This window comes from Hyla sarda, chromosome 5 (genome assembly GCF_029499605.1).
Source record: "Hyla sarda isolate aHylSar1 chromosome 5, aHylSar1.hap1, whole genome shotgun sequence".
In the NCBI taxonomy this organism is placed as follows: Eukaryota; Metazoa; Chordata; class Amphibia; order Anura; family Hylidae; genus Hyla; species Hyla sarda.
In genome coordinates this window covers 41168178-41183391 of record NC_079193.1, presented here as the reverse complement: position 1 = coordinate 41183391, position 15214 = coordinate 41168178, and the positions used below count along the sequence as shown (strand labels likewise).

General features: G+C 39.7%; 1 protein-coding gene across 1 annotated transcript in view; it reads right to left on the bottom strand.

Annotated features, from left to right (window-relative positions):
- Positions 1 to 276: 276 nt before the first annotated feature.
- GAD2 (glutamate decarboxylase 2) overlaps positions 277 to 15214 on the bottom strand; it is a 102399-nt gene continuing 87461 nt past the window's right edge. Inside the window, exons 13-16 of the mRNA XM_056519339.1 lie at positions 11370 to 11519; positions 7963 to 8070; positions 5258 to 5347; positions 277 to 2753 (exon numbers count right to left, since the gene is read on the bottom strand). Coding sequence (XP_056375314.1) covers positions 2580 to 2753; positions 5258 to 5347; positions 7963 to 8070; positions 11370 to 11519 — 522 coding nt within the window. The 3' untranslated portion in view covers positions 277 to 2579. The remainder of the gene's footprint in view (positions 2754 to 5257; positions 5348 to 7962; positions 8071 to 11369; positions 11520 to 15214) is intronic.

Genomic DNA, 15214 nt, shown 5'->3' with positions numbered 1-15214 from the left:
CATTTAACTCAATGACTATGTTGGGAAATCAGAGCTTCAGTGGTAAACATGTACTTTGAAGTACTGACTAAGAGCAAACAACTCTATATTGGGTTATAATTAATTGATATCACCTACACTTGCTGCTAACCTAGATAATCATAAGGACTCTTTTTGTCATCTACAAGATGGTGAATAGAAAACGAAATTGACCATAAACTGACAGCCACATAGGTTTTAAATATTCTATATTGGAACATGGAGATGGGGAATAATGAATGTACTACGTTTTGGGAGTTTGGTTATTTAAGTTTTTTATGGAAAAGGGAAATTCATGACTCTTCAATAGATATCTTTATGTGCTTAAGGGAATTTGGCAGGATTGCACAAATTTGGCTGACATAACAGCATTAGAAATTTTCATAATATAGTATCTGATATAATATGGGTCCTGAGCACTGATCTTCATAATTGTGCCTGTGAGGATAGAGGGAAACATCTATTGGTGTCACATACTGTTATGTCGGGGAGGGAGGTGGTTACTGTATTTTGATCTACTGCTACATTGTAGTTGTGCCCATATCATCATTGTAGTTGTGCCCATATCATCATTGTAGTTGTGCCCATATCATCATTGTAGTTGTGCCCATATCATCATTGTAGTTGTGCCCATATCATCATCATTGTAGTTGTGCCCATATCATACTTGCCAAGATTGAAATTGAAAACATTTACGATTTACCTGATAATTCCCCCAGAATGTCCACTGTGAACAGGGCAAATCTTGCCCCATTTGGGTTCGGTTTTTGAGTATGCCATGTGATTACGGATGGGAATGTAGCTGCTTTGCACGAAGTGGGAGAAAACTGTGATCCTGATAGTTAATCCCTTAGAGTAGATTTACATGGTGATTTGGGCCGGGTCAGGGTATTGAAAAGTATTTTGAAAAGGGGACACTTTTCGAAAAACATTGTCCGTGTTAGGCCTCGTTCACATTGCCGTCGGACTCCGATATTTGGAGTTCCGTCGGCAATCCGGGCAGAAGGACGGGAGTTTAGCGGCCAAAAAAAATAGTGCAAGCACTATTTTTTTCTCCGCTAAAATCCTGTAAAATTACCAGGTCACCAACGAACCCCATGCAAGTGAATGGAGTCAGTCATGACCTGGTAGTAGCCGTTTGCATCCGACCCATTTTAGCATCCAATTGGCACAGGACAAAAAAAAGAACCGATCGGACCCTTAAAGGGTCGGATGCAAACGGCCGTGTGAACCTAGCCTTATTAACAATAAATATAGAGTTTATTTATTTTATCGTGCTCCGTGTCTTTGAACCTCCACGATCCCCGCACAGTGCCATAAGTGATCCCGTCTTTTACAGGCTTCCATCCTTCTCTACACTGTGTGTATTGTGCTACGCTGGGGCTAGGATAATTGGATTGGGTGAAGTTGTGACCCACAAGTGGTCGCACTGTGACCCATTAAATTTTTTGGTGGCAGGACCCCTGTCATGGCCAAAATCGTCATGTAGCCCTAGTTTTAGGGTGGGGGACGGGGCTTTGAAGTAGTTATCTCTATGTGCGGCTTCCATGGCTGTATTTTGCACCCTGCTGGTGCATCTCATGTTGTATAAGGGTTTGAATTGCTTCCATAAAAAGAGCCACTATTGTCTACAGGCTGTGTCTGGTATAACTGCTCATCCCTATTTAAGTAAATGGGATGGGACAAACACTGTGCATGAGCAGCAGTGGAACAGTGTGTGACAAAAGTCAAACTAGTAGAAGTTCTTCCAACTATTTTTGGCCCGTGCATTCTCTTAATATTGGTATGAGTTGTCCATTAATAAAGATTTTGGTTATAGTTTGGGTTATTGATGAATTTGTGAGGAAATTTTGGGGGCTTTTCAGTACACATGACTTAAGACTTTAAAACTCTTTTGTACATCAGACGTTTGGGTTAGGTTTAGCACTGGTTGACCGCCAACATATGGAATATATAAGTAACGTGTGTGAGTCTTAAGGGATGTCATCAATGAACGATACCATACATTAGAGTTTGGTCACAGACAATTTGCCTAGTTTTGTAACCCATACAAAATAAAATCTTTGTTTTATAAAATAGGATATTTTTAGTATATATATATATATATATATATATATATACTCTTTTGGAAAATTATATGTCTTTGAAATATATCAAATGTAAATTAGAAATCCCATCTTGATCCCATGAAAGGCAATGCATATACTATACTGTACGTTGTGCATCATTGCCTTAGGACGTATCGTACGACATTGACTGGTATTGTAACAGTTGGCACATTCACATAAAGAAGCAATCATTTCGCTTAGCACGTGAAAAGGTACGCATGATACCATTTCCCTAGACATCATTGCTAGTAATATGACTATATCTAAAAGCAAGACTGGAAATGGACTAAATGTTTCTTTTTTTTTGTGTGGTTTTTCTTCTTTTTCAGTACAGCTATACCTAAGATTTACGGCACAATATTGAATTACATTGTAACGCACCACAAATAAATTCACATGGTTCCGACAACTCTACAGTGTACCTAAGAGTTTCCACCAGCTCTAAGGGTCACTTTATAAATCTTGTCCAAGGCGCTCAATTTCCTCAATCAGAAAATCAATGTCTTGATGACTTGCGGCCGGGTTAGAGATCACCATACGGAAGAAGTTTACTTTGTCTCCATGAGGTTGGTAACTGACCATGGTGGTGCCATATTCCATCATACGAGCTTTGATCACTGGTGCTACCTACAGACACCCGGGGGGGAAAAAATTGTATAACATTTTTTTAGACTAGAGTTTTTTTTTTTGTGCCAAATAGAGGAAATAATAAAAGCCCACCCTCCATACACACAGGACATACCTATAAAGATCTAATAGCATATTTCTCACCCCTACCTCTTTAAAGGGGTACTCTGATGCTCAGCATTTGGAACAAAATGTTCTGAACACTTAGAGCCAGCTCCGGGAGCTCGTGACGTCATAGCCCTGCCCCTTCATGACATCACACCCCGCCCCCTCAATGCAAGTCTATGGGAGGGGGCGTGGCAGCCGCCACGCCCCCTCCCATAGACTTGCATTGGGGGGGACATGACATCATGAGGGGGCGGGACTATGATGTCACAAGCTCCCAGCACTGTCTCTAAGCGTTCGGAACATTTTGTTCCAAATGCTGAGCAGCAGAGTACCTCTTTAAAGAGGTTGTCAGGGCCGGGAGGGTTTTTTTTGTTTTTGTTTTTTTATGATATCTGTCAATTCAGGATAAGCTGTGTGTGTACATGAGTAGCAGCACTATTTCTGGCCATTATACTGTATAACTTGTATATTGTATTGTTTAGCAGATTTCTGCTCTGCTTATTTACTAAAACAGATATGTCAGGAAAGGGGACATATTAGTCTTAATGTAATATACTATATGCAATATAATGTAATGTACGGCAGGTAAAATCAAGTAATATACAGTATGTAATATAATGTGATATACTATATGTAATGTAATGTAATGTACAGCATGTAATATCATGTAATATACAGCATGTAATAAAAAGTAATATACAGTATGTAATATACTATTTATATATAATATAATGTACAGCATGTAATATAACGTACTATACAGCGTGTAATATAATATAATGTACAGCATGTAATATAACGTACTATACAGCGTGTAATATAATGTAATGTACAGCATGTAATATAACATACTATACAGCATGTAATATAATGTAATGTGCAGAATGTAATATAACGTACTATACAGCGTGTAATATAATGTAATGTACAGCATGTAATATAACGTACTATACAGCGTGTAATATAATGTAATGTACAGCATGTAATATAACGTACTATACAGCATGTAATATAATGTAATGTACAGCATGTAATATAACGTACTATACAGCGTGTAATATAATGTAATGTGCAGCATGTAATATAACGTACTATACAGCGTGTAATATAATGTACAGATTGTAATATAACATACTATACAGTGTGTAGTATAATGTAATGTGCAGCATGTAATATAACGTACTATACAGCATGTAATATAAGGTAATGTACAGAATGTAATATAACGTACTATACAGCGTGTAATATAATGTAATGTACAGCATGTAATATAACGTACTATACAGCGTGTAATATAATGTAATGTGCAGAATGTAATATAACGTACTATACAGCGTGTAATATAATGTAATGTACAGCATGTAATATAACGTACTATACAGCGTGTAATATAATGTACAGTATGTAATATAACGTACTATACAGTGTGTAATATAATGTAATGTACAGCATGTAATATAACGTACTATACAGCGTGTAATATAATGTACAGCATGTAATATAACGTACTATACAGCATGTAATATAATATAATGTACAGCATGTAATATAATGTACTATACAGTATGTAATATAATGTAATGTACAGCATGTAATATAACGTACTATACAGCGTGTAATATAATGTAATGTACAGCATGTAATATAACGCACTATACAGCGTGTAATATAATGTAATGTGCAGAATGTAATATAATGTACTATACAGCGTGTAATATAATGTAATGTACAGCATGTAATATAATGTACTATACAGCGTGTAATATAATGTAATGTACAGCATGTAATATAACATACTATACAGCGTGTAATATAATGTAATGTGCAGCATGTAATATAACGTACTATACAGCGTGTAATATAATGTAATGTGCAGAATGTAATATAACGTACTATACAGCGTATAGTATAATGTAATGTGCAGCATGTAATATAACGTACTATACAGCGTGTAATATAATGTAATGTGCAGAATGTAATATAACGTACTATACAGCGTGTAATATAATGTAATGTGCAGCATGTAATATAACGTACTATACAGCGTGTAGTATAATGTAATGTGCAGAATGTAATATAACGTACTATACAGCGTGTAATATAATGTAATATACAGCATGTAATCTAATGTAATATATTCGATATGTAATATAAAGTAATATATAGTATGTAATAAAATGTAATGAACAGCATGTACTATAATGTAATATACAGTATTTAATATAATGCAATATACAGTATGTATTATAAATATCAATCGAAGACAAGAAACTCCCCAATACATCATGTCCATATACTATTTCAACAGGGTGAAACTACTCAAGACACTACTGCTATATTTCTGACAACAATAGAAAAGGGGACAATAGGCAAGAATAGTGGCCTAAAAGAATTACCTTTACAAGTCTGGACATTCTTTCCTCATTGTCTTCCATGTGTCTTAAACTTGGTGGTATATACCAAAAGCAAACATTGGTGTGCTGGGGCTATGGATAAAAAAATAATAATAATAATTTATATATATATATATATATTATTTTTATTTATTTTTTTTAAATAAAATAATAATTATTAAAATGAGATAAACATTGACCATAAACAATATACTAGTATTCCCTAACCAGGGTGCCTATAGGTGTTGCAAAACTACAACTCCCAGCATGCCTGGCTGTCCGGGCATGCTGGGAGTTGTGGTTTTGCAACAGCTAGAGACACCCTGGTTGGGAAACACTGCAATATCCATTATCGTTTGGCTAGAAGGCATTTTACAATTATGGTGGTGATAATGTGTGGTAGACCACCAGTGTATGGCGGGACCACGGGGTGTAGTGGACTGAGTGGTATCGCCACGTGCGGAAATGTCCGAATTATAAAAATATACTGCGTTTTAAACCGCTCGTTCAATGGCGTACGCGCAAAAAAATTCCAAAGTCCAAAATAGCGCATTTTTGATCACTTTTTATACCACAAAAAAGTGAATAAAAAGTGATCAAAAAGTCTGATCAGAACAAAAATCATACCGCTAAAAACTTCAGATGACGGCACAAAAAATGAGTCCCCAAAGCGCCCTAAACACAGAAAAATAAAAAAGTTATAGGGGTCAAAAGATTACCATTTTAAACGTATAAATTTTCCTGCATGTATTCATGATTTTTTCCGGAAGTAATACAAATTCAAACCTATACAAGTAGGGTATCATTTTAACCATATGGACCTACAGAATAAAGATAAGGTATCATTTTTGACAAAAAATGTACTGCGTAAAAAAAAAGCCCCCAAAACTTACAAAATAGTGTTTTTTTTATCAATTTTGTCGCACATTGATTTTTTTTCCCGTTTCACCGTAGATTTTTGGGTAAAATGACTAATGTCATTACAAAGTAGAATTAGTGTCGCAAAAATTAAGCCATTATATATAATTTTAGGTGAAAATTTTTAAGAGTTATGATTTTTTAAAGTTAAGGAGGAAAAATTGAAAATGAAAAAACGGAAAAAGCCCGCGTCCTTAAGGGGTTAATGTCCAGGAATAGAGCAGGAACAGAGAGCTAGTGTGGAGACTACAGCCCTTTATATATCAGGGGCTGGACTAAAGCCCATTGGTAGCTGGTTGCCTGTGGTTACCTGTGCCTCTGGAACTCTGGGTATCACATATCACATGACATATCACATGACCTTAGGAAGGTCCTATACAGTCTAAACATCCTAATAACCTTTGTATATAGCTTATATTCACAGTACAATACCGATAATAAATGTACATAATTAAAGGGGTACTCCGGTTAAATCAACTGTTGCCAGAAAATTTAACAGATTTGTATATTACTTCTATTAAAAAATACTTATTAGCTGCTGAATACTACAGAGGAAATTCTTATTGTTTTGGAACACAGAGCTCTCTGCTGACATCACAAGCACAGTGCTCTATGCTGACATCTCTGTCCATTTTAAGAACTGTCCAGAGAGCACTGTGCTCGGGATTCAGCAGAGAGCACTGTGTTCCAAAAAGAAAATAATTTCCTCTGTAGTATTCAGCAGCTAATAAGTACTGGAAGGATTAAGATTTTTTAATAGAAGTAATTTAAAAATCTGTTTAACTTTCTGGCACCAGTTGATTTAAAAAAGTTTTCCACCGGAGTACCCCTTTAATATACAATAGAATACCATAATAGTGACCTAGAGGGACCCTGCAGGAGAGCCCTGTGGACCTGAGGGATTCTACCTCAGGGGACTTTAGGAACTGTACAGAACCATGTTCTGTACCGGGACATGACAAATGAAAACCTTATTCACCACATATTTAAAATGTATGGAGCCAGTGGTAGACAATAGGATGTAATGAATTTATCCTACCTATATATTGTGTTATTTGACATGAAAATAAACTCAATTCCCAGTATATACTAGGTTGTTAATAAATATATTAAAAATAATATGTCAAACCGAAAGTGAAAGTATGAAAATACCTCCCTACTAGTGACCTCCATAGGGGAGTTACCCTGTAAGTCATTGTCTAACCCTCAAAAGATGTTTGTTAGCCAAACCGGACGCCCATCTATAGGGTTCTAGCTTCTTGGTAGTAAAAAAAAAAAACAGGATACTGGTTGGCTGCATGAGATACCTTAGGGACCTATTACATTGGGCAACTATGGGGTCATTGATCAGCCAACGTAAGAGCAAATGCTCAACCATCACCTGATCTTTTTGATTTGCACTGATAAAAAAATAATCGGCCATTGGTGATGACTGACGATAGCAAAACGACTGCTCTGGACAGTTCCTAACACGGACAGTGGTGTCATCAGAGAGCACTGTGGTCAGACTGGAAATAACTACACAACTTCCTCTGGAACATACAGCAGCTGATAAGTACCGGAAGGCTTCAGATTTTTTGATAGAAATTAATTACAAATATGTAAAACTTTCTGCCACCAGTTGATTTGAAAATAGTTTTTCCCTCCAGAGTACCCCTTTGTACTGCTGTGCTACTTATAGGACAGAGAAGCTTGGAAGATCCATATTTCCTAATATCTATGTCAATGTATAACTGACTGATTAACTCCTGATATAGATAGATAAAGGGACACAGATCACCGAAACATACCTTTCCCTCAATGACCATTTCATAACCTTCCCGATTCTTTATGGTGTTATAAAGGTATTCTGCGAGGTCTAAGCATTTATCGATCTGAGCCTCAAAGCCTGTGGTCCCCTAGAAGAGAAATTCAAAGGAAAAACAATGTAAACCTTTAAAAACAAGTTGCAAAAAGCATAGTAATGCTGTTGCTTGTAGAGAAAAACATAATAAATGTGTCATCTAATTATTTTCATATACTTTATACTAGTTTCATATGTAGAGGAAAGTATAATAGTAGCTCAGTGGGTAGGTATTGGTGTTTTACACCACTGAGGTACTAGATTCAAAATTCAAAAAAGACAACATCTACAAGACGTTTGTATGTTTTGACCATGTCTGTTGGATTTTCTTCAAAGATATGAAATAAATCGTTGCTGGTTAGCTCAGGGGGCTGTCCGCGACGAAATCGCAGCATTCCAAACAGCTGTAGGACACGAGGAGGGTCCCCTTACCTTGCCTCCTGGTGTCCGATCGCCGAATGACTGCTCAGTGCCTGAGATCCAGGCATGAGCAGTCAAGCGGCAGAATCATTGATCAATGGTTTCCTATGAGAAACCATTGATCAATGTAAAAGATCAGTGTGTGCAGTGTTATAGGTCCCTATGGGAGCTATAACACTGCCAAAAAAAAGTGAAAAAAAAGTGAATAAAGATCATTTAACCCCTTCCCTAATAAAAGTTTGAATCACCCCACTTTTCCCATAAAAAAAAAAACTGTGTAAATAAAAATAAACATATATGGTATCGCCACATGCGGAAATGTCTGAATTATAAAAATATATCATTAATTAAACCGCACGGTCAATGGCGTACACGCAAAAAAAAATCCAAAGTCCAAAATAGTGTATTTTTAGTCACTTTTTCTATCATGAAAAAAATGAATAAAAAGCGATCAATGAGTCCTATCAATACAAAAATGGTACCAATAAAAACTTCAGATCACGGCGCAAAAAATGAGCCCTCATACCGCCCCATATGCTGAAAAAAAAAAGTTATAGGGGTTAGAAGATGAGAATTTTAAACGTGTAAATTTTCCTGCATGTAGTTATGATTTTTTCCAGAAGTACGACAAAATCAAACCTATATAAGTAGGATATCATTTTAACCGTATGGACCTACAGAATAAAGAGAAGGTGTCATTTTTACCGAAAAATGTACTGTGTAGAAATGGATGCCCCCAAAAGTTACAAAAAGGCATTTTTTTTTTCAACTTTGTCTCACAATGATTTTTTTTCAGTTTCGACGTATATTTTTGGGTAAAAAAAACAAAAAAAAAAACATAAGCCATCATATGGATTTTTAGGTGCAAAATTGAAAGAGTTATGATTTTTTGAAGGTAAGGAGGAAAAAACTAAAATGCAAAAACGGAAAAACCCCGGGTCCTTAAGGGGTTAAAGGGGTACTCCGGCCCTAGACTTCTTATCCCCTATCCAAAGGATAGGGGATAAGATGTGTGATAGCGGGGGTCCAGCCGCAATCTCTCATGCAGAACCCCCAATCATCAACTGCATGCTGCATGAAAGATTGCAGGGGACCCCCGCCATCAGGAATCTTATCCCATATCCATAAGATAGGGGATAAGCTGTTTAGAACCGGAGTACCCCTTTAATATTTTGCACCAACTAGGAGTCTGGAAACTGACTGGGAATGTATGCCTAACCAGAGCTGTCTCCAGAAGGAAAGAATATCCATATGTAGACAACTGGGAGTTTTGAAACAGCTGGAGGCACCTTTGTAGGGAAACACTGCTCAAGTGGGTACATTTAGGGACAGAGTACAGTTCCGTGCAATATATTGGCACTCTTGGACTCCCTTATCACTTCTTGTTGTCATCATCATGCAATGACCTGTCATGTAGCTTAAAGTGCATTTGTCAAACTATTTAAAAAAAAAAAAATGCTCCAAGCTAAATCTTCAATGGGTGCTGATTCTGTTTTGTTATTTATGTTGCTCACGCTGCATGCAGTTAACTGAGAAGTAGGGGACATTCTCTTGCTTGCCCTCACATCTCATGTGGAAACTTCCTCCCTCGCTCCTCAAAGCTGACTGCTGGCTGCACTGTGCTCTAAGGACAAGCAGGGCTCTGTACACTGAAGACAAGCAGGGCTCTGTCCACTGAGGACAAGCAGGGCTCTGTCCACTGAGGACAAGCAGGGCTCTGTCCACTGAGGACAAGCAGGGCTCTGTACACTGAGGACAAGCAGGGCTCTGTACACTGAGGACAAGCAGGGCTCTGTAAACTGAGGACAAGCAGGGCTCTGTACACTGAAGACAAGCAGGGCTCTGTGCACTGAGGACAAGGAGGGCGTTGTACACTGAGGACAAGCAGGGCGTTGTACACTGAGGACAAGCAGGGCTCTGTGCACTGAGGACAAGCAGGGCTCTGTACACTGAGGACAAGCAGGGTTCTGTACACTGAGGACAAGCGGGGCTCTGTGAACTGAGGACAAGCGGGGCTCTGTGCACTGAGGACAAGCGGGGCTCTGTACACTTAGGACAAGCAGGGCTCTGCACACTGAGGACAAGCAGGGCTCTGTACACTGAGGACAAGCAGGGCTCTGCACACTGAGGACAAGCAGGGCTCTGTACACTGAGGACAAGCAGGGCTTTGTACACTGAGGACAAGCAGGGCTTTGTACACTGAGGACAAGCAGGGCTCTGTACACCGAGGACAAGCAGGGTTCTGTACACTGAGGACAAGTGGGGCTCTGTGCACTGAGGACAAGCAGGGCTCTGTACACTGAGGACAAGCAGGGCTCTGTACACTTAGGACAAGCAGGGCTCTGTACACTGAGGACAAGCAGGGCTCTGTACACTGAGGACAAGCAGGGCTCTGTACACTGAGGACAAGCAGGGTTATGTACACTGAGGACAAGCAGGGCTCTGTACACTGAGGACAAGCAGGGCTCTGTACACTGAGGACAAGCAGGGCTCTGTACACTGAGGACAAGCAGGGCTCTGTGCACCGAGGACAAGCAGGGTTATGTACACTGAGGACAAGCAGGGCTCTGTACACTGAGGACAAGGAGGGCTCTGTGCAGTGAGGCTCTGTGACACGCCCCCAGCTCACACAGCAGGCTCATTGGCAATCCAGGAGCCTGTACAGAAACCTGCTTGACCCGCCCACACGTCCTGCATTTTTCCTCTGGACAGAGACACACAGGAAATAGCTGCAGGGATAAGACAGTGTTCTGGACAGTGAATGTGTCCTCCAGTGGTATGGAGCATTTTCCACATAAGTTATGCTGGGCACCACGTGGAGGACCAACTTTTTTTTAGGGCTAATCTTAGCAAAAATTAACATCCAGTATTTATTTAACTTCATTTATTAATTCAATGAACTAGTTAGTAATGAGATTTCTCATAAGTCCTTACCTTAGCTCTCCACATCAGCCATAGCTTAAAAATGTCTACATGGCGTCCGCATTGCAGAGCCTTGTCCCCGGTATCATAAGACAGGTCATAATGTTTATCTTGCTGGAAGAGATAGGATGCGTGCATCTGGTTGCAGTTTTGCATTAATCCCTGATGAATATAAAAATTAATAACAGTCGGTGGTTATAGTTCAACCAGTCACGAAAATTCATAAAGTATAAAGAGCAAGGGGGTGAATTCAGACTGTAGGAAAGAGTACGAGAGCCCATGACCCATAGTTAGCTGCAATGCTCCTGAATTGCAAAAGTAATGGGAGTGATAAGTGGCCCTACAACAATGAATAATAATGGCCCATAAAAACAAAGTCATTCATTGGATGGGGTGGGTTAAAGTTGCAACCAGTGTTTTAAGACAGAACTGGGAGGTGGAGATCTGCAAGGATCAAGTGTACATCTAATTCAGTGTTTCCTTACCAGTGTGTCTCTAACTATTGCAAAACTACAACTTCCAGCATGCCCGGACAGCCTTTGGCTGTCCGGACATGCTGGAAGTTGTAGTTTTGCAACAGCTGAATGCACACTGGTTGGGAAACACTGATCTACGTGGTAGTTAACTTCGGTGGCCATACACTTTCAATATTTGTCAGATGAGCATTTGTTTGACCGATAGCTATTTCTCCCGATTTCCCCATACACATTAATGTTTGGCACAGCCGTTCATGTTTCCTCTATGGGGAGGGGTAAGCTGTTTCCAGATGGCTGTGGTGGCAGTTTACCTCTTCCAGAACAATAGGGTTGGGCAGTAAATATCTAACTCGTCCAAACCTGCTTTCCACTGACATCATCTGTCAGGAAAGAGTTGGAATTCGGGACGCCCCCATATACTTTAGATGGATATGTTTAAACTGGTTGGGCATTCTCATAGCTCGAGACTTGGCCTGATATGACTCGATCAGCAGTAGAAAATTCCGTCTGCACGGGACTTCTGCTATTTCGACTCCTGGTTGCATCAAATCAGGCCAATTTTTGGGCTTCAAGTGTGCCCGGCGAGTCTACACATATCCTGCCGCCAGATCATCATGACAGGTATTTAAAGGGGTACTCTGGTGGAAAATAAATGCTTTCAAATCACCTGGTGACAGAAAGTTATACAGATTTGTAAATTACTTCTATTAAAAAATCTTACTCCTTCCAGTACTTATCAGCTGCTGTATGCTCCAGAGGAAGTTGTGTAGTTCTTTCCAGTCTGACCACAGTGCTCTCTGCTGCCACCTCTGTCTGTGTCAGTAACTGTCCAGAGTAGGAGCAAATCCCCATAGCAATCCACTCCTGCTCCAGACAGTTCCTGACATGGGCAGAGGTGTCAGACTGGAAAGAACTACACAACTTCCTCTTGAGCATACAGCAGCTGATAAGTACTGGAAGGATTAAGATTTTTAAATAGAAGTCATTTACAAATCTGCTTAAATTTCTGGCACCTGTTAATTTGAAAATATATTTTTTTTCCCCCACTGGAGTGCCCTTTGAAGTGTAAGGACACCTTTTTAAATTGCTTTTCCCACTCGGCAATGCTTTGAAAGGGTTTATGCGTCACATAGTCAATACTTTTTTGAAAACATGTAAATGTGGCATATTTAAAATACTAAAAGGTTCCGGTGCAGAAGACTATTACAATACGGCACATTTTTATCACTTCTAAGAATAGACGGTTAACTGCTTACATTACAGACTTCATGTAGTTATAGCCAGCCTCTACTTCTACATTAAGGCCATTAATGTTATCCTCCAAGTCTTCAAGTAATTTCATCCAGGGCTTACATAATGACCGCCACTGCGGAGAGCTCATTTTACTAAATTACTCTTTGGTATAGTCTTATCTTTTTCTCACCTCTATTCTGAAAATAACAGACAGTGGTCCCTTATGTTACAATATAAATTGGTTCCAAAACAACCATAGTATGTTCAAACCATTGTATGTTAAGACCATAACTCTATGGAAACCTGGTGATAGGTTCTGAATTCCCAAAATGTCGTCCAAAAATAGGAAAACTTGAAGATTAAAGAAAGATAAGCAGATAACTAATACAGATAAAGCAAATCCTTAAGAGGGAAGCTGTAAATCACTGTCTATGTAGAGGACAGGAGCTTCTTCAGGGTCCTGTACAGTACACAGTGTCCCAAAAAAGTAACACGGAGCCGCCCTGGCACAGGTAAAGAGTACAGAACATGTAATACCACCCTGTACTGTAGGGAGGCGCTATCAGACAGCAGTCAGTGCATACACTTCAGTAATACAGGTGTTTTACCAGTGAATGTCCATTCTGATTGGTCAGTCCTTCAAGCCATTGACACATTTCACAGATCTGGACTTTCTGTAGCATTGTATGTTGTGTATGGGTTCAAGTTACTATGGTCCAGAAAAGACAGGTTGGAAATATTGTAACCTGAGGCCATTGTAAGTTGAGGGATCACTGTATTGTAACTCATTGGCATATTGTGCACATTAGCATTGTGGCTTTTTAAGATAAGATAAATATCAATGCAGATGAATATTGATGGATCCCATTGGCATACGATTGTGTTTGCCAGGTTTCCATCAGTGTTCTGGAATTTTGTACGACAAGATCATCCCAATCCATTTTAATAAGTTACAGAAAACATGGCACTCAATTTTCAGAATACATAAATTCTAGTTGCAAACCTACCTAAAATACACATAAATTGACGTTTCAGTACTAATTGGACCTTCATCGGAAATCTGCTATAGATAAGTAGAATCTATCAATTGTCGTGGAACAAGCAGGCCATAGTGCGACCTATAGTTGCTATGGAATAAATATACGAAGTTAAAAGCTATGGTCAGTCAATGGTTCATGGTTCGGAGTCAATATATGTGTATTAAGGATTGGAAATAAAATTTCTGTATTCTGAAAATTGAGTGCCAAGTTTTACTTGAGAATAGTAGAAATACTGAGACCTGGTTGGTATCAACAAGACCAGATTGTACAACGTCTTGTGGTTTACGCAGTATCAGTAGACCTGCATTGGGTATTTGCCATGTCTCGGAGTGCCACTATATTGATATAATTTTGTTTACCCAAAGAAAGTCTGTAAGTTGATAGAGGTTCCAGAGATATACTGAAGCCTTGTAGAATACACATCAACCCCTAAACAGGATTTTAGGTTTTTCACAACCACACCCCTGCTTTACATCTTAGTCTTGTGTCACCAATTTTAGGTAGAGTAAAGCTGGGTTCACACCACATTTGGAGCATACAGCAGCCAGATACAGCAGGAGAATTTCAAAACTGCTGTCACGATTCGGCTGGCAGGAGGTGGATCCTCTGTGCCAGAGAGGGATTGGCGTGGACCGTGCTAGTGGACCGGTTCTAAGTTACTACTGGTTTTCACCAGAGCCCGCCGCAAAGCGGGATGGTCTTGCAGCGGCGGTAGTAACCAGGTCGTATCCACTAGCAACGGCTCAACCTCTCTGACTGCTGAAGATAGGCGCGGTACAAGGGGGTAGACAAGAGCAAGGTTGGACGTAGCAGAAGGTCGGGGCAGGCAGCAAGGATCGTAGTCAGGGGCAACGGCAGGAGGTCTGGAACACAGGCTAGGAACACACAAGGGAACGCTTTCACTGGCACGATGGCAACAAGATCCGGCAAGGAAGGGAAGGGGAAGTGAGGTAAAATAGGGAAGTGCACAGGTGAATGACTGATTAGACCCACTGCGCCAATCAGCGGCGCAGTGGCCCTTTAAATCGCAGAGACCCGGCGCGCGCGCGCCCTAGGGAGCGGGGCCGCGCGCGCCGGGACAGGACCGACGGAGAGCGAGTCAGGTACG